Source organism: Spinacia oleracea, chromosome 1 (assembly GCF_020520425.1).
Source record: "Spinacia oleracea cultivar Varoflay chromosome 1, BTI_SOV_V1, whole genome shotgun sequence".
Classification (NCBI taxonomy): domain Eukaryota; kingdom Viridiplantae; phylum Streptophyta; class Magnoliopsida; order Caryophyllales; family Amaranthaceae; genus Spinacia; species Spinacia oleracea.
The window spans coordinates 130,128,616-130,155,785 of record NC_079487.1 but is presented as its reverse complement, the minus strand read 5'-3'; the positions used below and the strand labels follow the sequence as shown (position 1 = coordinate 130,155,785).

The window sequence follows — 27,170 nt, the reverse complement described above, 5'->3', positions numbered from 1 at the left end:
TAATTCAGCCGGGAAAAAAAAGGAAAAAGAAAAAAAAATCTATGAAGTGATCTAAATACATTTCAATTGAATCACCAATAATGCTGGTAAAAGTCAATAACCGTATAATACTAGTAAATTCTAGCTATGCTTGGCAGCGGATGTAAGTTCTATCCGCCATAACAGAGGACCTTCACAAGCTGATGAACCGAGAGAATATATGGTCATCGGCGAATTCTCTTCCCCGAATCTGGATGTACCTAAATCTACATTGTCAGAAGCCTCAAGCCTAGGAACCCTCTGTTCCTTGTTCACCTTCACCATCAGAATTATGTAACGAAGGCGCCACTTTCCTTGTGCTGTGCCCTCTTCTTGTTCCTGAAACATCCAATTAACACAAGTTATTATCAGAAGTTGCAGAATGGGTAAAGGGGTAAAATAAGGAGAAGAGATAGTTACTTTTGTTAGTTATAGCAGAGCGTGTCATTGACAAAAATTCGTCCCATTTTAGCTTCTTAAGTTGTTGCTTCACCTCCTCTTCAAGCTCGAAATTAGGCTCTCTCCCACACATAAATGCAGCTCTGCATGGAAAACAACAATGCTTCTTTAGCAGTGATATCAAAAGATCAACCTCGTCGTCCATCAGTATGCACCATTACAGGTGAAAAGTATCTGTAATGCTTAGGCTAAAACACAAACCCAAGAGACCTAGTAGGAGATTTACTGGGCTATCTATGATACTTAGGGAGTTAAGGACAACCATAGTTAACCTAATAAAAACGAGCTCAATCAACCTACGGAGAGAAGAAAGGTCAGAGAAACCATTTCTTTAGCTCATTGATAAGTTCAAGTAGAATTATCCTGGAGAATCCTACATAAATTTGATTCCCTTTTCGAAGTTAATTAAGTTAATTATATGGTCAATAAATATAGTAGGGGTTAGTCTAGAAAAATCTAGATATGTAATAAAAAAAAAATCAAGTAATGATGTATCTAGAAATATCTTAGACATGTGATTTGGAAATATGTAATATTAGACAACTGTAGAGAAATCTAAAAACTAGTACAGTATACAACAACTATAAATATGTTGTATGTGCATATGTTGTATGTGGGCTTATCAAGAAAGCGAGAGATACCAACTGACGCAAATATAGTTGGACAATTCTTATTAATGTAGTCAATAATAAAAATGCAATTATAGCGTCCTCAAATTTCTATCAAAATAATGCACAAACCTGTCATATAAATGTGCAGCTTCCTGTTGTGAGCTGACAGTCCCTAGATGAATTTGTTTTTTGTCAACCTTTATCGCTGCTTGCCATTTCATATTCTTGTAGTAAACACCTCTCATCACAGAATTCTCTTCACTATTTACTCCCCTTCTCCGGTGTTGCTTTCTGCGCTTCACCTCTAGCTCTACAACAACAGTGCATTATATTTTTAGCATTTATTGAGGCTAAGGTCATTTTATAGTAGATAAAGAATATACGAACCTTTGATGGGCGGACTATCCATATCTTTTGATGAAGTTGAACCACAAACACTTGGTTGGTTATGCTCATCTTTATCTTTCGAAGGGCTCGAATCAGTGACTTTTACCGGGCAAATTTCTTCTTCCGATGGACCACTCACCTGGTCAGAATGTTGCCAACTACACTGTATGCAGTAACTCAACTTGTTAAAACATTTGAGATCAGATTAACGAGTATGCAGTAATCAGAACTTGTAATACTTACATCCTCAGCAGGAAAATTCAGATCATCTAAAAGAACAGGATGTACACTGCCAGGATTCTGTTGTACACCTGCGATGTGACACAACACAAACCAACTGCAAAGTCTTGACTGCATGTGTATGATATTAATGAGAAGGTAGAAATCAAATAACGCAGCAGTAAATCATACCAGTAGAAAACCCCAAAAGCTTTCGCCTTCGTAAACTCACCATGTTTTACCTAAAAGGTATACAAACAAGTGAGTGAATTAACTCAACGGCTAACAACACTAGTCTTCTAAACCTTAGATGTCAAATTCAAACCTTAGATGTCAAATTCAAGGTAATATTATGGACCAATAAGTAATAACAGAAGAAGACAGTCAAATTTATAAGACTTGTCACAAAATCCTTTTGCTGTGCCTTTTCTTTTCATCACCCTCCTTCCTAGATTACTTGGATATGTATGTAAAAGCTACTTGTATTAGTGTAATATTCGAACCAAATCAACCTGTAGTGTAATATTCGAGCGAAATCAGACTAATGAGTAACGAAATCAGATAGTTTATCAGCATTGACATGGAGTAAAAGCTGACAAACATATAAACCATTCAACATGTTTCTAATGTTTCTAAACTAAGAATCCAACTAAACCATTGAACATGTTTCTAAACTAGGAATCCAACTAAACAGTACAGTGGATGATCATATTCATAGTAGTAATAGTACGATCATATTCATAGCAATGGTAAAAATCAAAAAAAGTGACTTTTTCCATAAACAAACACTTCCATCCCTTAAAAACAAAAAGTGGTATTCAAAGAAAAAGACATAACCTTTGAACCCTTTTTTGATTTTATTCTAAGTCTGCCACAAGTCAAGCTAGCCAACCTACCACCTTTGTTGCACAGTTCAAAAAAAAAGAGAGAAATCTCAGAACCCCATAAACAAAATCTTCACCAGAGAATTAAATGCAGAATAAATTATCAAATTACACAACAACTTAACAATTTGGTAAAACCAATGATTTATTTTTACTCATACACTAATGAACTCAAAAAATATGCAAAAACTATATAATCACGAAATTCTTAACGCAGAATTTGATATTTTGATCAATAACAATACCAAAAATTTAGCATTAATGATCAAGAACATGTCAATTGAGATTATAATGAGCGAAAATTACATATACATTAAACTAATTTACTCCATACCTGCGGAAAGGGTTGAGAATTTGAGATTGGTGGCGAAGAACAATTAAGCGAATTAGGAAGGGAAAAAAAAGATGGAAGGTGGCAAAGGGTAGAAAGAGAGAGAAAGAAGAAGTTGTTGATGGTCGATCATGCAATCTACCACCTTCCTCCCTCTTTGCTTTCAAAAGAGTTGTTAATTTTCACCTTGTTTTCCGGGTAATGCTCTGTTCAAGGGGAGGGAAAAGGTGGTGGTTTGGCAGGTGGTGGGTGGTGGTTGAAAGGGCGGAGAGAGAAAGAGGAGGCGCACACAAACAATATGTGTGGGATTGGGAGTGAGGTGGGACTCTTATTTTTAGGGGAGGGAGAAGGAGAACGTATGCTTCTACAAATCTATCTTTTTGTATTTTTGAGCTAATTTAATTTAAATGACGCTTTTGCCCTTGAAATCTTTTTAAATTCCCATTATGGAAGGTTTTGAGGACCAATGGGTTTATTTTTGGTATATTGCCATGCAATTTATTGCGCCCATCACTTTTTTCACTATTGTTATCTTGGAAGATTTGTGTATTAAAGGACTTACCAAATCTACCATGGAATAATAATGGGAAAGATGGGATTCATAGAGCAAATTTTGTGGTATACATAATACTAATTTTTGGTTCAGTTTATCATGCATTTGAATTTGAAACGGTGATGAGTTTGTAGTTTTCTAACTCCAACAAGCAATTAACCAAATCACTTAATCATGATCAATGCAATATCTTAGGTGAGAGACTATATTTTTGGTTGAAAACTTTTCTTTTATTTATGGAAACTAGGTTTTTTAAGTCTAATTAAGAATTTAAGATAGTGGATGTTATTGTCAAAAAAAAAAATTCTACTTTTGAGGAATAATTTACATGACAGATTGTCTTTTTCTAAACAAAAAAAAGTGGAGAAAATAAAAGAAAATCACTTGTAAATGACAACTTATATATTCACTACAAAATAATTGTTTTATAGACACGAGAAATTTCGTCTCTATATGGTCCAAATCCGTCTCTAAAATGATGTTTAGAGACGGATTTGAGACGAAAGTAGGGCGTCTCTATAGAGGGCGTCTCAAAAAAATTCGAGACGGAATTCTTGCAAATCCGTTACAAATTTGAGACGAAAATTTTGAAACTCCATATACGATTCCATCTCAATTTTAATTTAGATCACGAAATTTTAGTAATCTGTCTCAAATTTGAGACGTTTATTGTATCCGTCTCAAAATCCATCTCAAATTGATGCATAATTTTGTAGTGATTGCTCATTTTTCCGTCAAACTGGCGAGTTCACTTGGTTGTTTTGAGTGACTATTTGTATTGACATTTTTATTTTATTTCTTATGGGATATAAAAATTGTCATTTCTTAAAACAATAAAAACATGTTTGGTAAAATTGGTTGTTGAATACTACATACTTCGTATTATTTACAAGTTCAAAAGCCCTACTTGAAGCAACTTTTCTTTTTTTGCTTAAAAGTCAACTTGTCAACTGACTGAAAAAGTCGTTTACCAAACACACTTTTTTTGTTATTTTTCACACGGAGATTGGTATGGTTGTTTCTTGTCCAACCCAATCCTTTTCTTTGGTCAAACCGATTTTCTACACCCTAACCATTACCAAACCGAACGCACACCTCTTCATAAGATGCTTAGCCTTGACTTAAATCGTACTTTGTAATTGTTTATTTCTCTATGTCCAATATAAAATTACTATGCTATAGTCGTGTCTATTGGTTAAGCACTGAAGGCTTGTATATAATAAGTCACAAGATTGAATCACCCCCTCCCCAATTGTAATGTATTGCGCTTTGTCTTTTTCCCCTCCCCAATTGTAATGTATTGGGCTTTGTTTTTTTTTCTTCCCCAATTGTAACGTATTCCGATTTTTGTTTTTTTCTCCCCTCCCTAAATGTAATGTATCCCGTTTTGTTTTTTCACCCCTCGTATCACGATTTTCCAACGTGCTTGCTTCTCATTAAATGAATGGGATGCATGTATGTTCGTAGACTCCTGTCAAGCCACAGACAACCCGTTTTCCAAACCAACCACCACCACTTTTTCATTCTCTGGCCAAAATTCTCATCCACTTCCAACATTAGTTTCTTGGACTCCCCTCCAATGGGTTTCCATAAATTTAATTTTGACGGCTCCCGCAAAAACAACTATTTGTCAGCAGAGATCATCATCAGAGACTCCAACGGCGAACCCACCATAACTAAAACTTTCAACCTCGACGACTCATCGATCTACCTAGCATAAGCAATATATAACACTACAAAAAGGAATTCAGGAGGCATCACCTACATTCATCTGGAAGGGGATAACTTATTGGTTGTCAACAATACAAAAGGAAAATGGAAGACACCGTGGAAGCTCCAAACAATCATAGACGATATCCACAATCTCCTTCGATCGACATTTCAGTCACTAGGAGATTAATCACATCTACCGAGAAGGGATGGCAGCTGACTGGATAGCTAATGTAGGACATTTAATTAAAAATGCTATGTACTTTGATTTTTCTTGTAGTCTGCATCTCCTCTCGATTATACATTGAGACAAATTAGGTTTACCCCTCCTCTTGTAATCTGCACCTCCTCTCATTTATTTATAGAGACAAATTAGATTTACCTCTCAAGAGAAGGGCATCATAATTGTATTGGAAATACTTAGGGTAGGTGATTCTTGCAAAAAAAATCATCATTTTCTCAAGGACAAATTTCCTTTTGCAAGACACAATTAGTTATATAATGAAGTCCACTTTGTACAATGTACGGGTAATAACATAAGCTCGTTGTAGTACATAAATTTAAATTGGATACTTCGATTAGTGACAAGATCTTAAAAATGGAGTAAGTTTTGTGTAAGACCGAGTTATATTCATAAGAGCATATTTGTTACTCCAACATAAGTCATAACATTAGCACAAACCATATAATTTTTTGTATGAATGTGGCACAACTGCACAAGGGCAATAAAAGTTACAAATGAGGTAGAGGGAATCGAACATGACCTATTTTACACAGGTCCACTGTAACACCCCGACAATTCCCATTTTCTAAAATAACCCCTTTTTAAATATAACTGTAGGGAATTATCAAAGTATTATCGCCCGTGTGAAAACGTTACGGCTTATTCAGAATTTTGCAGCGGAAAACATAAACTAACTTTTAGGTTCATAAATAAGCTATTACATATTAGGTCCAAACCAATTAACTGAATTAAGGAAATACGAATAGTACGACAAATTTCAAATCCAAGTTAACAAATTAAATCACTTAATTAACCGAATAGAACTACAAGCTCTCTAATCCCGATCCCAATGATGCATCATCTTCAAACCTGTAGATGGGCAACGCTTATTGATCCTTAGAGACTGCTCACCAAAGATGGGTCATCACAGGATCAATAAGGCATAGCCATGATCAACACACACAAACAAAGCACGTAATCAGCAAAGCTGAGTACTACATACTAAAACAACAACAATCCTAGCATGATACTATCAAACCAACAACCCTAACATGATACTACTAAGTATAAGTAAGGACAGACAAAACATAATAAATTGACGATTATACTTGACTAGACTAAGCTAGGCTTAATAACCATAACATTATTTTAGTTGAAATAGACAATGGACCGAGTTGACCATCCAGAAGTCTTCACTAAGGAAGACGAGGTACGGGCGCGACTCCGTAACCTCAGTGACCTGCGATATCGAGGAACGTTTAAATAAAAATAGGACACGGTGATCAATCCGGTCCCAGAAAAGGCCATGGGCTACCACCATGAACCCCAACTCCTGTTTGTCCGTCACTTCAGACGTGCACAGTCTAAAGCTATTGCTATTCAGTTTCACTTTACATGATTTACAAATTGGGATTCCGTTATGACTCGACCATTACATAAGCCAGACAATTCACATTTGTTCACAACTGTTTTTATCTTGGAATTAAGTAAGTGATCATAAAAGCATCAATCAAGACTCATTCCAACTTAACCCAACCTTTCCTTTAACCATGAGCAACCCTGTATATGGGCATAAAGTTTCAACCTACTAAACAAGGTCCTCCGCCCTTATAAAGTAGTGAAAAGATAGAAAGGGAACAACAACCAATTGATCCAACCCAATCATATAGAATAATCTAGTGTTCCCAACCAACATGTTTGTATCAAACATCCATACTAACATGTTACAGTTCTTATAGTGCAAAATAAGTTCAATAAGTTTGTCCAACAGTATTAAACTTGCACATTCAATATAACCCAGTTCGTCCATAATATCAACATCACCAAGTTCCACAATAATATTAACATAACCAAGTTCAACAACAAGATTCAACATGGTTTCAACAATTAGCACACATTCCAGGCACACAGGTATGTACGTACCTTGTGTAAACAAACTGATAGGCCACCTTAACACTTTCAAAAGTCGCCTAAAGAGAATTCTCCGCCTAAAACAACCAACGAGTAATACCAATCAATTTCTAATCATTGGTAACCATAATAAAGCATTCTAAATGCATCCTAAACATATTTAGAGCTCTCCCCAATATCAAAACTTAAACATTTGATTTCCTAGCATCATAGTTATTGAACCAGTGATTGAAATTCGTTGAAAACTTTGCAAACATCGTACTCTAAATTTTCAGCAACATTAATTCATTTGAAAAGCTTCACCAAGGTCAATCTACGTTCCTAGTATCTCAAAACAACCAATTCAATAATCCATACTCAACCTATCATGATTAAAACTCATAAAAACCTTGAATTTCGTACTTTAAACCATCCAAATTAATATTTCAAAGTAATTTGATAATCTGAAAATTAATAACTTTATTATATAATTTGCAAAAATCTGAAATTTATAACTTAAATCACAAAACTCCTAACTTTAATTCAAGAAACTTAATTCAAACTAATACATCATGAATAAACCCTAACTCAATATTTAATTAATCAAAACTGAAAATTAATTCGTTTTTTAATCTCAACATCAAATCTGAAAATCATATTTACCATAAAAATTACAAATTTAATTTAAGAACATAATCTAAATTAACAAGCTTTAATTTAAAATAATTAGTTACTTAGGGTTTAAGAAATAACCAAGGATTAAGGAGAGAGAGAAGGGCTGGACGGCGGTGGCTCACGGCAGGGGTGTTCACCGGCGACGGTGGCTGGGCGCGGCAGGAATTCACGGCGACGGTGGCTGGGCGCGGTGGTGCTGCGAAATTGACAAGCTAAGCTACGAAAACAGAGGAAAAAGGAACGAAAAGAAAAGAAAGAAAGAGCGAAAGAGAAGGAGCTTGAAGGAGAAGGAGGATTTACCGTTGATGGTGGTCGGCTGGGCGGCGAGCAGCGGGGGGAAGGAGAGCTGAGTTGCGTGAGGGCTTTCTCCCTTTTTTTTTTTTTTTTGGTTTTCACGTGAATGAGGAAGGAGAAAGAGAATAGGGTTTTAGTTTTTTTATTTTTTTTTTGTTTTACATGAATTAGAAAAGAGAAAGGAGTATGGTCATATGGGTTTTGTTGGTTTGGGCTTTGCCCAATTGGGCTAGGAATAGTAATCGGGATTTGCTTTCTAATTCCAATAGAACGTGATTTCAAAATTCGAATCCGTTTCAACGTAAAATTCAAAAATACATTTGATTTCGTAAATCATTTAAAATATTCAAAATGTAATAACATAATTATATTTCAATTACATATTCATTTCTAAAATTCGTAAATTTACATTTAAATATATTAAATATACGTTAAAGTATATAATTAAAATATAATAAAATTACGGGGGATTACATCCACAGTCTTAACCCTTAAGCCAAGACCTCATCGGTAAGAAACCTATAACTTAACATTACTCTTTCACAATAAGAGTGTAACTTTCAATTTGTATAAGCATTTGATAACAAAGTGTGTAATAATAATTAGTATAATTATTACATACTCATAAGACGATCTTATTTAAACTACTAGTTTTATAAGTAAGCGATGCGTGTGAAGATACAAAACACAAAATTATGTTATGTAAGAAAAATTATTCGCAAACTTTCTCTACAGAAAAGTAGATATCATAATTATTAGGTGATGTATTTTCATCAAAATTATTCGTTTCATTGAATTTTGTTAAAAAAATATGCATGATTTATTTGCGACAATATAAAAATGAGGTATATTAAAATATTTGAAAGGGAAAAATAAATTATGTGCGACAACTTTTGTGTAAGCGTGTCTTACCGAAAAGACCGCTTTGATGTCTTAATTAACTAATTGGTTGCTTTGCTTAACCAATTGGTTCCAATGCTTAATTAATTAATTCCATTGTTTAACTAATTGCTTCCACTATTTAACTAATTGGTTTCGTTGCTTAACTTATATGACACCAATCCTTATAGAAAAGCTTGTAAATTATGTGATTATTAAGGAGCATATTTGGTTGTGATTAAGTGTTTGATTACGATTTTTTTTTTCTAATTTTTTTTTTGACTTTTTGTTTGTTGTGTCTAAATCTGATTGACTAATTAACTATTTATCTTTTATGCCTTTAAATTTTATTTTACAATTAATGTCAATATAATTATTAAGTAATATTAAACATGATCGGCTCATTTCATTTTATGTCTTTTTAAAGATTGCATGATTCAATCCATGATTTGCATTAGACTTTCTTAATTTGTGATTTTCATTAAATAATCGATTTTTAAAATTAATTAAATTCAATGTCATAAAACAATCATCTTTTTCAATTAACTCAATTTAATGTTGAAGTTATGGAGGATATTTTAGACTATTTTATAGAGGGACACCAAAAATGCATTTACAAAAATAATCTCATTAGTTTTCTTATAGAATAGGGATGTATTAAAAGAATGACGTTAGCCAATCTATACCTAGCATTTAAAAACTAAAACTATAGGTGATAATGAGACATGTGTCCTCACCTCATTAATCTCTCATTTTTTTCCTTTTTTTTCATACTTAAAATAGAAAACTAAAAAGACATCAATATCAATGTGTACTTGTATTAAAAGAAGGAAAATCCTAAAGACTTCCCATAAAAAAAACCTAAAATACACAACTAAAAATAAATAATCAAAACTCAATGAGCTAACTTACATTGTTATTAATATTTCATAACAATAACAATAAACATTAGCATTTATGAGTTAATAGTTTTTTTTAAAAAAAAAAAAAATTAACTCAAAAAAAATTATAAGAAACTAAACACCTTCTTCATCAACCTCTCATCTTCCATGCACCCTCTTACAAATAATTTGACTAACAATCATTTTCGTTGTATCACTTACACAATCACTCTATATCATTATACCATTTGCAGAGGTAATGTGTGTTTTACTTTGTGTGTCTATTCTTTTTCTTATTTTTATGGCTAAGTTTGATTTTTCGTCAATGTATATATTATGATTATTTTATTAACTGTTTGTTTTTCTATTGACATCATATTATATATCACTATCGTTGATTGTTCCTTCTAAATGTTGTTAGATTAATTTATTAATAATCCTAAATATATAAATGTTGTTCTATTTAATTATATATTTATATCATAATACCTAAAGTTATTGTATGTTGGCAATAAAAGTTCGTATAACACCTTAAGAATGCTCCCGTGCATTGCACGAGGCTCAAATACTAGTTATTAGATAGAAAGAAAGGACCATGTGATCATTTGCAAATATAAATATGTTGAATGTGTAAATTTAATGTAAGGCAATAACATCAATGGATAGTACAATAGTTTGGTAAAGGGTGGGTAGCTAAGAACATAAAAAACAAAATGTAATATTCCTACAAATTAAAAGACCCAATAATACAAGGGAGCCTGGAAGAACGTAACACGGCCACCGACGAGTTCATATAATTATATAAATACTTGGTATGATCCACTGCGCGTTCAGCCATACAAGCGCGTGGAGATAATGCCTCCCACCTCTAACTCAACTGTTGCGCCGTTGCCCTTATTTATTACTCATTCCGTCACCTTTTTGTGTGCTCCATTGAAGTAATATCGTTTTTCAAAATTTTCAAATTAATTCGAAAGAAATGAAAAACGAATTAGGACAATTATAAAGAGATATGTTGTCTTGAGTCTCATTAGCAAGCATCAAAGATTAAAATACCATGTTATATCTAATCGGTTTACATTAATTTTAATCACTTAGTTCAACAAGAGAAAGAAAATTAAAATAAATTGTAAGACGGTTTATTGGAAAATTAGATGTCATTTTAAATGATGTAGTGTATAATTGTGCATGTGTAGTTTATGAACTTAATCTACATTTTTAAAAATCTAGAATTTTAATGTTAACTATTTTAAAGTAGCAATCGAGTATAGCCCGAGCTACACAGTGGTTAGTAGGGGTGTGCAGAAACTGGTTTGGATCGGACCGGACCAACCTCGGACCGGACCGGAGACAACCAGTCTGTTCTCCAGGTCAAGAAATATTGTTTTCCAGTCCCTGGCCGGTCTAGTCCAAATTCCTTTAAAATCGGATTTAGGACCGGACCGGTTTTTCCTTAAAAAAATACTTCGTAAAGTATAAGCTATTTAAAAAGTTAACTTCCTCCTTCTATATGTTGCAAATATTGTAGTACTATATTATAAGATATTTAATTTTATCTTTTTCAAAAGTTAAAGCAATTAGTTTTCTATATTATATTTTTCATTTTTTATCGTATGTTGTAGAAAATATAAAAATAAATCTATAACCGATCCAAACCGGTCTGGTCGGTATTTTTCGGTGTGGCCGGGTCCGGTCCAAGGATATCTGATCTGGTCTACGGATTTTACATTGCCCCTGTTTGGCAATTGGCTGTTGGTTGGTGGCTGTTTTACTTGGCTTGTTTGACTGGTTGTTTGTGTTGGCTTTTTATGTTGGATGTTTGACTGTAGATTTTCTAAAAATGTATTCAGTAAAGTTGGCTGTTGACTACTAGCTGTATCATAAAATATACTTAGTAAAATGAAAAGGCCAACAACCAATGTAAAAAGCTACTCTTACTAGCTTTTGGATTTTGGCGGAAAGCCGGCTTTTTGCCAAGGAAAAAGCCAACTTACCAAACATCTACTGTATATTGGTTGTTTGACCACATGAAAAAGCCAAAAGACAAAAGTCAATGAAAAAGCCAACAAAAAATCAATTACCAAACAACCCATTGTCAAAATTTCGATTTTCGATCCGATCTGGTCCGGGTTTGTTCCGGTGAACACCTCTAGACTCCAGTGGTTAATGATTAATCCGAAGTACTCCGTATGTTTCAACTTTCAAGTTGTAGTCTGATTTCCATTCCTAAAACAACAATAAATAAAAATAAAAATTGGGTGGCTTGGGCTAATGTTAAAAGCCCAACTCTGATAGAATTGGCCAACCAATTGATCCAACCCGAATATCTAAACCGACTAAAATAAACACACCACTATAAAATCTCCTCGCCCAACCCTGCAAAATCCTTACCGCAAATTTATCGAATTTTCTGGGTTCATAGAGAAGAGAGAAAATCGCAGTCTAGGGTTTCCGAAGAACAGCTTAACAAACCGCACACAATGATTTACGACGTTAACTCACATCTCTTCCGTTCGTTCCTCAGCCAGAAGGGTGGAGCTGCTGAGAAGAGGTACCCCTCTCTCTCTCCTGATTGATTTTCAGCTTCTTTTTGCTTTTCATTTCAAATATTTTGCATTTCTTTTGGCTTCTTAATATCTATTAGTTATTTTTTAATCCCTGATTATTTTTTGGATGAAGAAGTTATGATTGCTTGATACTTTGGTAGGTTGAAATGTGTAAGAAATTGAATTGATATGCTAAAATTAGGGTTTATTTTATACAAAGAAAATCATTATTTGTGATTTTAAAGTTTGTTAAAATTTAACAAACCAATCGATGTGTTGTTCATCTTGTGTCAAGTTTGACTAATTAGCTATTCAAGCATTAAAATTAGGCATGCTGGGTGAATCGTCTTTCTGAGTGGCTGAGTGGATGGGTAATGAACTAATGAAGTATCTTGAAATAGGAATTAGTAGCTTGCCGGAAGTGTTTGGATTCGATACGGTGTTAAACATGGTTACTTCTTGTTTTCGCTGGGTTTTTCACCCATGTCGGTTAGGGGCTCGGTTAGGCGGGCGAAGGGGCCCTGTAAGCTGTAGTATGCTGTATGGGTTTTAATGGTGGTGTTGGTGATGGTGATGTTTATTTATCTGGAATTTTTTTCTTAATATTTTGTATGTTGGTGGATTGTGTTCACGGCTGGGCAAAACTTTTGTTGGCTTCTTTTGTGTTAAAAGTATGGCTGATGTGTTCTAAGGTTTAGATTTTGGTATGAAGGACCAGAGTAATAGTGCTTTTTAATTTTATTTAACTAATGCGGAGGCATTTGTTACGCTGAGAGTTGTGTTAATAATAGTGCGTAGAAACTATCTTATGCAAGGTGTTATAGTGACATGAGAGTAGTTAATTATACTCTTCGATTTCACCGCCTATAAAAAGATCAGAAATAAACTGGATACTTTATAATTCAATACTTCTCCTTTTGCGTTGTGGGCTGTGAAAGAGTCGTAGTTTTTAGGTAATAATGGGAAGGAAATAGTAATGAGTCTATCATGATCTTCCCTAGATTTTGAAAGCATTGTTGCACAGAAAGGAAGCAAGGTATCACACCATTCTATATTCCCGAGTCATTCCAACTCTTCAAATCTTGAACTTCTTCTTGTTAAAAATGCCAAAGTGTTGGTTGATACAAATCTTAACGAAGACGGCCCAGTCAACACTAGGCAGACCATCATCTGTATTCAATTGTTTATATTATTCTCAAATTTGGCCTAGGAAGGAATCCAGGTGGCTGCTTGTCAAGATTGTGTGACATTATTTCAGGCATTTTTTACTCTGGGCATGATGCTTGAAGCCTACTTTACGTTTTAGAATGTCTAATCACTAATGTTATTGGATATAAAGCTAACCAGCGGTTGCATAGTATTGCTTAGCTCTCCTGTTTAGCCAACATTAGTATTGTTCGGAACCTTCCAGTGAAGAGATCTTACTTTCTTGCCTTTCAACTTTTAACCCTGAGCCTTTCTGTAGTATTTTTTCCTTTTTTCTTATTAGGCACTTGTAAGCAATGTACTGCTCGCCAGTGTGTTGAGTAAGAATTGGTCCTTGACGTGTTCTCATACTTCTACTTTGGGAACTCTATGAGAGTCTCAAAGTCCGAGATTTTTTTTTAGTTCTATGCAAAGTATGTCATCTGTGGCATGTAAGAGGGTTCAAATATATCATGTACTCTTACTCATATATGTTCCTCGCGGCCATTGGCCCCTTCAAAATTTCTGTTGTGGAGAAAGTTGAATGCAGGGGAGAAGCCTGGTTTGGGCTTTGGTGTGAGTCAGTAAATGCTTATGAAACTATTGAGATATCTTCATACCTATTAAGAAATGCTTGCTCACATTTGCCATTATCTCCATTGGTGGATTGTGAAAAGCTATATATTGTGTGAGAGACAGGAACAAGTCCAACTTGTTTTATGCTCTTCAGTAAAAGGTGGAATAAGGTGTGTTCTTCCTGGATGAATGTGGTGTGAACTCTGAGGTCCTGGATCCCTTACCTTTTGTGTATGCTTGCTTTTAGCATTTTATGCTGAGGCACTAGCTTGTTCCCTCCCATTTGAGGGTCAATCTATTTACTATAGGATGGCTTGGCTAGATTATACTTGAGGTAATGATGACTACATAGCTGATTGCTGGTGGAATAGGATAAAAAAGTTGGTTTATGACTGATGTTCTATCTTTACCAAATGTAAGGGACAACGCATAGTGAATAGTGGAATGTAGGAGAACTTTGGGACAACGCATAGATATCATTTGCTGAAATCTAGTCTTCACTCTATATTTCCAGACAACGCATAGTGTTTCTGATTTTACCACTTCTTTTGTATTCTAAGTTTGAATACTACTCCGTAATTTTTTACTTGGAGTAATACTTTTATGTTTTTTTTGTCTGGAATTGTAGGATGTCTGAATAAAAAGTTGATATTGTTTTATAATATTACTGTTAACTAAGATCTGTGTTTCTTTATTACTTTGATAAATTTCTTACGGTGGAAAATATACTTGGACTTGTAGGAAAACTGAGGAGCACAAGCCCAATCAGCAGAGACCCAAGGCCAATGAGAACAAGCCTGTGATGAATGAGTAGGTTTTGAGCTTGGTGGACAATCATTCGAAGGTAGCATGATGTAACAGCTATAGTGAATTGTTCCTTGTGTAGCGATTAAAACTTTGAAAATGGAATCAGCAATGGAGTAGAACGAAATTAAGGGGTGTTGCCCAGACTCTTTTACTTATAAGCAAAAGTTCTTGTGTGTAAATGCCACCTTTGAGCTTGTAATCCTCGAGAAGATTTGTTGATTTTGAAAATCTGGTTTTTGTACGGTTCCAACTCCTAAGTGGTGTCTTTCACTCTTTCTATTACAGCTAAAATAGCCGTCTGATTACAGTATTCCTTATTGGTGTTTCTTCTCTCCGCCCCCAGACCTGTGTTTGTTTGGGGAGAGAATGAAGCGAAGATCTAAAAAGCAATTTACAGGCGTTCTTTTACAAAATCATGTGCCCTGTATATTTTTAGGCATTAAAGATTGAGATTTTTTAAGACAATGTGATAACTAATTCTGACCGAAGAAGTACCATAAAAACATCAATTGTATAACGATTAACGACCCTCGGAAAAGTAGCAATGGTTAAAGAGTAGCAGTTGTTATAGAATACAACTTGTGTTGTAACAGGCTGAGCCTTGCTGGAGTCTGAAGAGAAAAGATGAAACGCGGTTGCAATGTTGCATGGGTGCAGGCTGCAGAGTATGCCGTGCAAATACGGTGCAAGTTACTGAACGCATCTTGGTTTCCCATTATCCCTTCGACTTTACGAAACCAAATCGTGGTGGGGTTAAAATCTTATAAAGAGGGGAAAACTGCTTCATTCATTTGTCAAAACTCAAAAGTGATTTTATTCATGTAAGAGGCAATTTTTATGGACTATCTTACGTCGAGGTATAACCAATTTTTTTACTGCTTAAAATGAAAATGATTAAAAAGAAATGAACTTATTTAGTTTCTTTGACAGTGTAGTAGGTTATGTAAAATATCTTGTAAGGTACAACCGGTTGTACCATACACGGTCTAAAATATGAAAACGCGAAGTTTCCAAAGTTTCAAAATGACTACTGTAGTAGTGAACTTTAATTATTGTCGACATCCACCACAAAAGATGAATGATGTTTGTCAAAAAGATGATGATGGATGGTGTTATCCAAGTCTTGTTACACTGGTAAGTGAGTGGGTCACCTGGTGGTTGGGTGATTTTCTCAAGCCATTTTGCTTAGAATCTTTTTCATGTGTGAAGGACTTTTACCCTTGTTTATTTTTACCCCTTTTAATTATCACTTCCCAATTCAACTAATTATTCGATGGCCTTAGATTGAGGTGTTTAATTTATCAGTCTTTTTGTTTAACTTTCCTTCTTATTTTATTTTTGAGAAATTTTGTTTCTTTTTATGTATATTTTTCAACTTAATAAATAGATTTATCTTTATGGCTTTGTACTTTTTGCTCGTCTTATTGAAATAAAAATAACAATTAGATTCATCTTGATGCGAAATTTTTGTTTAAACTTGATCCCCGTTACATTTTCAAAATATTTATAGCTAATAGCTAGATGTAACGAAATGTGAGTTGTGTCACTTGTGAATCATTCATTTTCGTCTAATGATCAATCTACACTTGTTGTATATTGTATACATAACAAACGTGTAGTAACCATACTTTGTTAATGATGCCCTTGATGTCACCGTTAATAAAAACAGGGGCCTTAACAGAATCGCTAGGAAAATGAGTAATTTCTTTGAATGTTAAAAGCTCGAGCTACGTTATTTTTAAAGAATACCCGGAATCTTTCTTGAAAATTGGCCGAAATAGGCCGGCAAAGTCGGTAACCCTTTGTTTGTTATAGTAAGTTCTATAACTATACGTCACATTTCAACCCAAAGCTTTTCCAGTGGGGATTGAACTCAACCTAAAATGAAGAGATAAAATCTTACAATTTGAGGTTTAACCACCTTATTTGCCAACTAAAAGGGCGGTAAATATGAACAACATTAGGGTTCCCTCTCCAATATTAATCATACCAAGTAGCATGCACCAGAGTCATAGTCATTAAGGCCCGTTATTATTGAATTTCCATGTGCAACCTTCTTCTGATCTTGTCAACTTTACCAAACACTTTTTAGCACCAAATCCTTCCATCATTTTCATCCTTCTTCTACTCAATTGAAACCCCAAACACTTTTGTAGTCATCTCAGTTCTGCAATTCCTTTTTGGTGATGATCAATCTTCACTTTCCTTTTGGCTTTCAACAAATTACCTATAAATAGGTAGAAGTGTACCTAAATAGTTAGCTAACAAGGAGAAATTATTAAGAATCTTGCTATAAGTAAAAGAACTAAGAGTAGCTTGGTAATTTTTCTAGTTGTAACTAACATGGGTAGGTCTTCTATGTGACTGTTATACGCATAAGACCATTGATGATAGCATTAAAAAAATAAAAACTCTATATGGTGACAAAGTGTAACTATTTGATTAAAATGTATAACTATAAAATTGATTATAATTATTGACATAACTATTTGATGATAATGTGTAAATATTTTATTAGGAAGTAGAAATATTTGGTAAGAAGTTGGTCTTCTACATAACATCGTCATATATAATTTTGTTTTTAATTTTACATTATGCTCTTTCGCATAGATTTGTACTCAAGCATTACGTGACTTGTGTTATACAAAAAGTAATATGGTTAATTTGAACTTTTTTTGTGGGTTTCAAATTGAAAATTGATCCCAACCCTAAACGCAAAATAATCCTAATTTTGACTATCACGTACTTATCAACTTTACCATCGAGATTTTGATCCAGTGATGGTAAACTTGTAACTGATAGAATGTGCGCAGGTTTAAATCTCTTCACTCACATTTCTAATTTGAATTGTCCTTGATACTTCTCCAGTCATTTACACCAAAAAAAAAAAAAAAAAAGCTCCATAGTCCGTACTCATCAACATTACCAAAAATACCTCCAAGATAAATGTGGTACTATAAATATACTCCGTAGAACAATTTGGTTTTTATTTTATCGGACATGATTCCTTTGACATGAATGAACAAAAAGCTTTAGACACCTAACCACCTCCATGATTGAGCTATCTAGCTAGGATGTCAAATCTGTTGGTTGCATAATCTATCTCACGTTGTACTAAATTTTGGACCTATTAATAACATGAATTTGTTTTTCTGGAAAAAAAAAAAATATCTTCATACCCTTTTTTTTTTACGCAGGGTAAACATTCAGTTGCTCATCAACATTATCACTAGATTAAAAGAGTTCATGAAATACAACAAATACCAGTACGCTACACTATCTAGGGTCCGGTCAGTATCACTATCAGTTTATATTTTTTGGTTTATGATTTTTCATTTCATATGATATAGATTGAATTAAAAAATACTTATACCTATATAAATCTATATTGATCATGTTGGTTTTGAAAGTTAACAACAAAAACTGGAAACAATTTTATGTGTTTTCCATATTTGAAACTAAATACTTCGTATAAAAAATGATATCGAATCAGCCCTTCTTACATATCTAAAGCTACTAATATGAGCTCTCCTAATTCTTACAAACTACTTATATCAAATTATTAAAGCCTTTTGCTTATTGATTTACTTGTTCATTTTTTACATGATTAATCAAAATTTCCGAAGCTCAAGTTCATAATCTAATTGAGTATGATATATCATATTCAGTACCCTGAGATCTAGTACGAGGATGTCAACCAGTTCAATTAGTTGGTTAAAATATTGAGATGGTAATCAAGATTTTGAGATCAAATCTCTTGTTTATCACTACAGACTCAACTTATGGACTCCCTTTTTTTTTATTGGGTTAGTTTTAGGTTTTCGTCCTTTTTTCTTTAAATTGGTTACAAATCATCTTTCTTTCATTTCTAGTAAAACTATTTTTACTTTTCCCTTTTCCTATCCTCCAGAAAAGTATCTATATTTTTTCAGGTGGGTAAGATAAATTGTCTAACAAGACCATTTTTTTGGAGTCAATGTGGCTTAGAGTCTCGAACGTTACAAGTGGCTTAGACTGTTAGACACTTTCATAGTGGGAAGAAGGGTAATAGCCGGATTCCAAATTTCCTCTAATAATTCTTATTTTCACTAGGCCAAGCATAGTTTAGTTATAGAAGTACCTACGTGTATGTACGTATTCAATAATTCAATGACATCATGATTTTTCTAGATGCACCTATTTTCATTATTTCAAACCCACAATCTCAGTTACATTCTCTCTTAACATGTGTGCAAATAGAAACTGCTATAAACTCATAGAAATAAAGGAACTATACCAAACACATACATGTGAATATGAAAAGTAATTATGGTGCACCAAATAGTAGTTTTAATATACTCATTTTGAGAGCACATGAAAATGCGATCTACTCACATCAAGGAATGTCAAAATCAATTTCCGGTGAATATACATGGTCTTTGTACTTATACGTTGAAACAATCAATGGTTGAATTTCGTGATTAAACATTTATATTTATATGCCACAATTAAAGGATCCATGTACTTAGGAAGATCTTAACCATCCAATAAGAATGTGATTACAAATACTTATATCTATATTGGCGCATACAAAATCTGATTACCTCGATACAGTTCAAGTTGTGTGGTAGCACTATTATCAAGTGTACTAGGATATATCACCTTATGTCACCCTTCCTTAGTAGTAGTACTAGATTTTTGTGTTTTGAGGGAGCTAGATTAGACATGCACTAAAGACTATACCTTAGGTTATGCATAATACGTTGTCCAACATAGATACCTCATGAACTACTACATTTTAAGTAATCAGTCCAAAAGACCCGGAATTTTTTCGGTCAATCCAAAGCTCATTTATCTACCATTTAAGATTGGTCTTTAAATAATACTCCCTCCGTCCCATAATATAGTGTCTGTTTGACATTTTTCCCGGAATACCGACCTTTTTTTTTACACCATACTCCGTACTAGGTTATTTTTAGTGTAAATTTGGTCATTGAGATCCATCGCCTTAGCAAATTAGCCATGAGCTAGGATGATGACATTGTAGCTCTTTCATTTTGTATTCTTTTTTACCTTGCCAACTCTTACACTAATAGGTACAAACGTACAGTAGTACTCCCTCCGTCCCGGAATACTTGACCTGTTTTCCTTATCGGGCCGTCCCTTAATACTTGACCTGTTTCTAAAAATGGAAATATTCTAACAATATTATATTATTTCTCACTCCACCCCCTATTATCCCACCCACCTCCTACTCCATACAAAAACTAATTAAAAATTCAACCCCTACTCTCCCCCAACCCCACCCCTTTACACATTTCCCACTAACTACATTAAAATAATACCCCACTATCAACTACTACCTATTAAATTAAATAAGTCAATTCAAGTCTCTTGAACTCTGTGCCGGTCAAACCGGGTCGAGTATTCCGGGACGGAGGGAGTATGTTTTTTTTACTTATCCTATATCCATAAACGATTACACAACCAATTGAGGTTGACATGAGTGGTTAATGAGCTCGGCTTCGAGCCTTGGGAATGGAAAAAACCTCAACTGGAAGTCTGGAAGGGATGCTGCCCATCGAGATACCCCTGCAAATTCCCGCGGGAGATTAGTCCTTTCGCCGAAAGCGGTGGAAACTCCTCGTAGTAGAACCAAAAAAAAAAAAAAACAATATTCCGTCCGTTTTTTTTATTGATATTTCTATGTTGACGGTAAACTTTTACCAATAACCTTTAATTTCATACTCCATATTAGAAATAGGAGGAGTAATTCTTTAAAGATTCCATCTACAATGAAAGAGATAATGAAAAGTAAATGAGATAATTACAAATAGAAACGGTCCAAAAATGGTAGTTATAAGCTACCATACAAAATTACAAATATAACATCATCAACTTAACAACTTTTCATTGCCTCCCTTTTTTCTCACTCACTCACTCTCTCTCTCCACTCTCCATCCTTTATTCACGCCACATTCCACAATTCTTACTTCTCTTTCAATGCCCAAAACCATCATATCATAAACATAATCTAAACACCCTTTATTTTCACCCTATTGTTCAACTCTGCTTTTTTTCCAAATATTTTTCTCCAAATTTTCAATAACAATGAAAGAATTTTGGTTTCAAAGCACCAAATTCAACAACAAATCTTCAAATTTCACTATCTTTTGCTCTTTTATTCTATCACATCCACTTTATTTCTCTTATTTGATCTTTTTCTCACCTTACCTCTTCAAGCTCTTATCTTTTCTCTCCCCTCTGTTCTTCACCACTTCTCTTCTCCTTCTCTCTCTCCTCACCACTCTCATTCCACTCAGTTCCATCATCAATTCCAAAGAAGGATTGATAACTACTGCTTACAACTCCCTTTTGGAGAATTTACAGCCTGATTTGGAGGATGAAGGTGGGAAATCAACCCCTATTGAAGAGTTTGAAGTTTATAAGGTTGTCTTTGAAATCCCTACAATTGAAGAAAACCCAGTTGAGATTGAGAAAATCGAAGAAACCCCAGTTGAAATTGAGAAGATTCAAGAATACCCAGATGAATTTTTCGAGGCAAAAGGTTCGAATGTGGGGAAAGGAACAGGGGGGAAATGTGAAAGTTTGACTATGGAGAGGGAGAGAGAGAAAGTGGGCGCAAACCCCGAGAAGGTAAAAGAAGAAGAAGGGTTAAAGAAAGTAGAGACAAAAAAGGGATCCGAGGCAATTAAATCAACCAAAAGTGGGTCATTAAGGGTTAATGATCATAAAAAGTTCAGTGAGACATTTTCACAAACACTTGGTGCTCAACCCAATATGGGGAGTTTTGGGTCAATGAGGAAGGAGAAAGAGTGGAGGAGGACTTTAGCGTGTAAGCTCTTTGAAGAGAGGCATAATGGGAGCAATAATCATGTATCTGTTAATGGTGGAGGCGGCCGCGGCGGCGAAGAAGGGATGGATTCGTTATGGGAAACTTACGAAACAGAGTTGTTAAACAAGGTTAAGACTAATAAGGTGGAAGAGAGTACTAAGAAGGGGAAGAAGGGAGAAGAAAAAATGGAGGATTTAATTATGGGTAATGAAGAGGATGATGATAATTATGATGATAATGGTAAGTTTTGTTGTTTGCAAGCTTTGAAATTGTCTGCTGGAAAGATGAATTTAAGTATGGGGATGAAGATTTCAAAGGCTTTCAAGGGGATTGGATTCTTGCAAAACCATGTCAAGAAGCACGGGAAAAAAGGGTACAAGTAAAAATTCCATGTATTAATTTTTTATTTTTTTTGTATGATTAATGTTAATTTTGCAATAATATAGTGGTAGTAAATAAATGTGTACGAATTTAAGCCTGATGCATTCAAGGAAAAAGAAAAAAGTAAATATGTTTGTTCTTGTGAAAAAGGTGTTTGCTTTCTTTGTCCGTTGTGCATTTTGTTAGCAATTTTTTTTTATTTTTTTTGATAAGGAAAGAAAACCCAGGCGGACTACCTGACACCATCCTTTCGAATGGGTGAATTACAATGACTCCAAGCATTACTGTACGATAAAGTGAACCTAAAATATGCAAAATTAATAAACTCGGAATATAAACCGGATAAAGAATGACGAATGTGAAAATAACAAAGAGTCATTCCATTTAATTTTAAAACTTAACAACTTGGTATAAATCCGCAATCTACCAAAAAACAACTAGAGGGGAAAACACCCTTTTATTTCATTAAACAAACTAGTTTATTAACTACTAGTATTTCGGATTTATGATGATAGGGTTTTGATCAGTTTCCCTTTGTCATCAACTGAATTGCTTGAGATAGACTTGGGAGGCCAGGAATAGCACCCTTAATAGTTGTGCAGAGGGCACCACAAGCATTGGACAATGTCAACGCCTCCTTGAGCTTGTCTTCATCCTGTTCAATTCATTCAAATTAAATAAATTAATTCACAACATTAAAGAGAATCAAACGAGCTAAATAAAATTATGATGAGTTGAATTATTTTATGTACCTGTAAAATTGCAGAATCCTTAGCAAGTGAGTAGAGGAAAGAGCCAACAAATGCATCTCCAGCTCCGGTCGTGTCGATTGTTTTTACAGAGTATCCTTTAACAGCTCCTTTGAAGTTCTGCGCGCAATTTTATTGAATTATTACAACATTAATATTTTGATTCAATTCGATCGTAAATTGTTTAATGTAAAGTGTATAAATTAACCTTAGTGTAGTATCTGCAACCCTTCTCTCCATCAGTGACGAGAAGAAGCTTCAGTCCATCGAACCACAAAGTATTCACCACTTCGTCCTTTGTTGGATCTCCTTTGGTCAAGAACTCCACCTCTTCATCACTTACCTGACACAAATAAACACGTAATTAAGCACACTTGCACGTACACTTTTTTTTTTGGTTACGTTTGGACTTTTGCACGTTTATTAACGTATAATAAAAAAAAAGTAAAACCTCAATTTAAGATTGTTTTATTTATCAAAATGAACCAATAATGGAAATACACAAATATTGCTAACTTAACATACAGGGGAAATAATTGGACCAATTAAAATTAAAAGATGGCACAAATGGTACTTTTTTGGGTACTTTTTTAACATGAATTGTTTTGTGTGATATGTGAAAAAACGGCCAAACAAAAAGAAACAGAGGGAGTAATTAATTAAGATGAGCACAAACTAACCTTGATGATGTCAGCCTTCTTCCAAATACTCATGATACCTTCCCTGGCAGATTCAGGGGAAGGCCAAAGAGCTACTCTAAGATTAGGATCATAGGAAAGAATGGCTCCGGCTTCTTTGGCGGCTTTCATGGCTGCAATATGAGCTGACCTGCATGGCTCGGTGATCAAGCTGATTGAGCCATAGTGAAAGACCTTGGCTTTGTTGATCAGATCGAGATTGAGCTCTGATGATTTGAGGAGCATATCAGCACTAGGGTTTCTGTAGAACATGAATTCTCTTTCGCCGTTATGCTTCAATGTGACGAAAGCTAGGGCTGTTCTTGCATCCTTGTCGAAACACACTCCTTCGGTGTTTACACCATGCTTGTTGAGTATGTCTACAAGCATCTTTCCAAACTCATCATCTCCAACCTAAGCAACACAATATTGCACAAGGCAAAATCAATAAATGGTTACATAAAATTAAGTTTAAAGCATACACAAACGTAAGATTTTAATATTTAAAGTTGTGCATTGATAAGCGTATTCGTAAACAGGTCGAGTATTAAGGGACGGAGGGAGTAATATTATGAGATTAATTACCTTGCCAATGAAGGCGGAGGTGCCTCCAAGCTTGGTGATAGCGCAAGCAACATTAGCGGGTGCACCACCGGGAGCTTTGATGAAACCACGTGATTCGCCCAACGAAACACCGGCTTCATCGGGAACAAAATCGATCAACATCTCTCCGAACGACACAATTGATGGTGTTTTCCCCATATCTAGATTAAAAGTATACGTACGTGAATAATAATAATATTGTTACACGAATATTTGACTATGAAAGTGAGAGAGAAGAAGTTGGGATGAGAAATTTGTTGTGGTAGGGTGGTCTATTTATAATAACCTATAGAGGTCGATAGGTGATCCAATTCTAATCGGATTAGGTTTTTAATGAAGTTTGATTTTGTGTGAGATTTTATCTCTTTATCCAAAATTGGATGAGATAAAATATAATCAATATACCATATTTTATCCGGAGTATATCTACTTAACTAATTATACTTGTAAAAGTTGATTTATTGTATAATACGAAACCCATTATCCAATAAAACATTTTTCTATCTTTTTTTATTAATTAGTTATTTGAATCAATCTTTTATCAGAATTTTATTTGTAGTACACTTTTGTTGATTCGAGGGTTTAATTACTTGATGCACTTGTTGAAACGATTGTAATCTTCTTCATCGTGATATATTTTTGTATATAAATTCGCTTTATTTTCACTTGTTATCTAAAGTTGATTGAATTTATGGTAACTTATTTTAGTTGTATAGTAATAACAAAAGCTCTTGCGCGCACAAGGTGTACAATAAATTTATTGTACACCAAGATAACTTTGTAACTTTAACTTAGTTTTGATTAACTTTTATATTAGTAAAAAAAAAAGTTGATAGATAAACATTTTAAAGGGTTAAATGATTCATTTTATACATTACTAGATTTTAGCCGGGTTAAATGATTCATTTTATACATTACTAGATTTTAGCCCGTGCGATGCACGGATTTTATTAAATTGTTATGTTTAAATAAAAATCCTATGTATGTACCACTTTTATATATTATATTAGATTAGTTTTTGATTTTGCATTGAATTCCATTTTAGATTTTTTTTTAATTATGAGAGTGTTTGTTTTTGGATGAAATTGTATATGCGTAATATTGATAATTAATTAATAAAAAATATCTACGTGACACTTAATCATTTCTTTACCTGACACCCGACTTTTTTAATTCAAAATTAATTTTGAAATCTTATTTTTCATTGGCCGAAACCATTAGATTTTTCTACGTGGCGCTCTAATATTGGATTAATGTTTGATTTTAAATTGAATTTTATTTAGTTTATTTTAGATTATTATTGATTTTGGATGCATTTTATTTTAGATTTATTTTTTAATTATTAGAGTGTTTGATTTTAGATGGAATTGTATATATATATGTAATTAATTAATTAATTAAAATATCTACGTGGCACCTAATTAATTATCTACGTGAAAATAGATTATTTTTTATTATTAGAGTTTTTGATTTTCGATGGAATTGTATATATTAGTAATTAATTAATTAAAATATGTACGTGATACCTAATTAATTATCTACGTGTCCCTTGATATTTTTAATTCAAAAAGAAATTAGAAATCTTATTTTTCATTGGCCGAAACTATTAGTAATCCTAGGTGGCGCTCTAATATTTCAGCAAATATGCCTCCTTTATATATGTATATTAGATTAGTGATTTTGAAGAAATGAGTTTTATTAAAATGAAAAAATTTATCACTAAAAAAAGATAACTATTACATATATAACATTAACTTTTAAGCATTTTGATCAACTTTTACTCCGGTGTACAATATTTTTATTGTACAACCATTGTAAATAAGAATTTGTGTAGTAATAAACTATGTTTTTTCTTCTCGGGTGGTACGTTTTTCAATAAAATAACTTTGCAAAAATTTATATGAGACGATCTTATGTATAAACTTTTTAATCATATAGTTATATTCTAATACTATTAATTACTCTCTTAAATTAGATCGTTTTATTAGTTTCAATCAAGAGTTATAGTTTTAGTCAAATAGTTACATTAACGGTTTTACGTGTATTGCGGTCTCGTAAAAAACATAATCAATAGTTTTTAGTATATACTTGAGAAAATATCATGCAAGTAAATTTGTGAAGTACTGAGTAGTACCTATATATTAGTTGACCTTTGTAAAATAATATGCCATGCGGTTCAGTTCCCTCTTTCCAACGAGCGACTACAACGTACATAAAGCTGCAAATGAGCTGATACATTCGCAAACAAAGATGGTCAAAGTTAGGTCGAATTCGTTGACTATATGATGAGCGAGTTTGACCAAAATTCCTAGGTCGATAAGTAAATGATCGAGGTAGGCTCGAACAACATTATGTTTGGCTCATTAATGTTCATGATCACTCGTTAATCCCGTTTATAACTCGGTCAAGATCGGAAAAATAAATTTATTATGGAATAAAATATAAGTTTTGATAAAAAAGATGACCCTTAAGTAGAAAATATCATGCATTCATATTGATGTACTTCCAAATTCTCCTTGATTTGCAACTATCGGTGTTTACGAGCCGAGTCGACTAGCTGAGTATTACCTTGTTCGTGTTCAATATCATTGAATTTAGACGAGCTCGATCAACCCCGAGCTTTCAATCGAGCTCCGAAATTTGTTCAACCTCGGGTCATTGAAGAGATTTTGTATTCAAGAATGGTTCGTGAACGTCTTGTTATTAATCGAGTCGATTTCATAAAAGAGCTTTTTTCTTAAAGAACTTTGCACTTTAGACTTTAACCATTTGAAAATATAATTCTGAATGTGCACTA

General features: G+C 33.7%; 4 protein-coding genes across 7 annotated transcripts; 2 read left to right on the top strand and 2 right to left on the bottom strand.

Moving 5' to 3' along the window:
• Positions 1-38: 38 nt before the first annotated feature.
• LOC110803387 (ethylene-responsive transcription factor-like protein At4g13040) lies at positions 39-3,267 on the bottom strand. Of its 4 annotated transcripts, none has more exons than XM_056828381.1 (8): positions 2,913-3,267; positions 2,532-2,593; positions 1,887-1,936; positions 1,719-1,786; positions 1,476-1,638; positions 1,218-1,398; positions 439-560; positions 39-357 (listed from the first exon to the last, which is right to left on the bottom strand). In XM_056828381.1, exons 3-8 carry the CDS (start codon positions 1,927-1,929, stop codon positions 269-271), a joined length of 666 nt encoding a protein of 221 aa, XP_056684359.1. In that variant the 5' UTR covers positions 1,930-1,936; positions 2,532-2,593; positions 2,913-3,267; the 3' UTR covers positions 39-268. The 4 variants fall into 4 exon arrangements, with proteins under 4 accessions (XP_056684359.1, XP_056684357.1, XP_021864593.1 ...); XM_056828379.1 differs by lacking the exon at positions 2,532-2,593 and adding an exon at positions 2,020-2,206; XM_022008901.2 differs by lacking the exon at positions 2,532-2,593 and having other exon boundaries at positions 2,913-3,266.
• Positions 3,268-12,397: 9,130 nt separating this feature from the next.
• LOC110803379 (wound-induced basic protein) lies at positions 12,398-15,385 on the top strand. Its single transcript, XM_022008889.2, has 2 exons — positions 12,398-12,565; positions 15,063-15,385. The coding sequence occupies exons 1-2, from the start codon at positions 12,495-12,497 to the stop codon at positions 15,133-15,135; spliced, it is 144 nt and encodes a 47-aa protein (XP_021864581.1). The 5' UTR covers positions 12,398-12,494; the 3' UTR covers positions 15,136-15,385.
• A 5,628-nt stretch (positions 15,386-21,013) lies between these two features.
• LOC110802810 (uncharacterized) lies at positions 21,014-22,493 on the top strand. Its single transcript, XM_022008269.2, has one exon. It carries the CDS (start codon positions 21,219-21,221, stop codon positions 22,344-22,346), a length of 1,128 nt encoding a protein of 375 aa, XP_021863961.1. The 5' UTR covers positions 21,014-21,218; the 3' UTR covers positions 22,347-22,493.
• Positions 22,494-22,701: 208 nt separating this feature from the next.
• On the bottom strand, positions 22,702-24,626 carry LOC110802803 (probable fructokinase-5). The gene is made up of 5 exons (XM_022008257.2): positions 24,356-24,626; positions 23,774-24,184; positions 23,302-23,436; positions 23,097-23,213; positions 22,702-22,999 (listed from the first exon to the last, which is right to left on the bottom strand). Exons 1-5 carry the CDS (start codon positions 24,530-24,532, stop codon positions 22,868-22,870), a joined length of 972 nt encoding a protein of 323 aa, XP_021863949.2. The 5' UTR covers positions 24,533-24,626; the 3' UTR covers positions 22,702-22,867.
• Positions 24,627-27,170: the final 2,544 nt, after the last annotated feature.

What these genes read in the sequence shown, in the direction of transcription:
- LOC110803387 (XM_022008895.2), bottom strand. Translation starts at nt 1,832, where the DNA reads ATGCAGTCAAGACTTTGCAGTTGGTTTGTGTTGTGTCACATCGCAGGT. An exon ending in GGATAGTCCGCCCATCAAAG is followed by an intron (nt 1,399 to 1,475) that starts GTTCGTATATTC and finishes CTGTTGTTGTAG; the next exon opens with AGCTAGAGGTGAAGCGCAGA. An exon ending in GCTGCACATTTATATGACAG is followed by an intron (nt 561 to 1,217) that starts GTTTGTGCATTA and finishes TTTTCCATGCAG; the next exon opens with AGCTGCATTTATGTGTGGGA.
- LOC110803379 (XM_022008889.2), top strand. Translation starts at nt 12,495, where the DNA reads ATGATTTACGACGTTAACTCACATCTCTTCCGTTCGTTCCTCAGCCAG. An exon ending in GGTGGAGCTGCTGAGAAGAG is followed by an intron (nt 12,566 to 15,062) that starts GTACCCCTCTCT and finishes TTGGACTTGTAG; the next exon opens with GAAAACTGAGGAGCACAAGC.
- LOC110802810 (XM_022008269.2), top strand. Translation starts at nt 21,219, where the DNA reads ATGAAAGAATTTTGGTTTCAAAGCACCAAATTCAACAACAAATCTTCA.
- LOC110802803 (XM_022008257.2), bottom strand. Translation starts at nt 24,532, where the DNA reads ATGGGGAAAACACCATCAATTGTGTCGTTCGGAGAGATGTTGATCGAT. An exon ending in CCTCCGCCTTCATTGGCAAG is followed by an intron (nt 24,185 to 24,355) that starts GTAATTAATCTC and finishes TGTGTTGCTTAG; the next exon opens with GTTGGAGATGATGAGTTTGG. An exon ending in GTTGCAGATACTACACTAAG is followed by an intron (nt 23,214 to 23,301) that starts GTTAATTTATAC and finishes AATTGCGCGCAG; the next exon opens with AACTTCAAAGGAGCTGTTAA.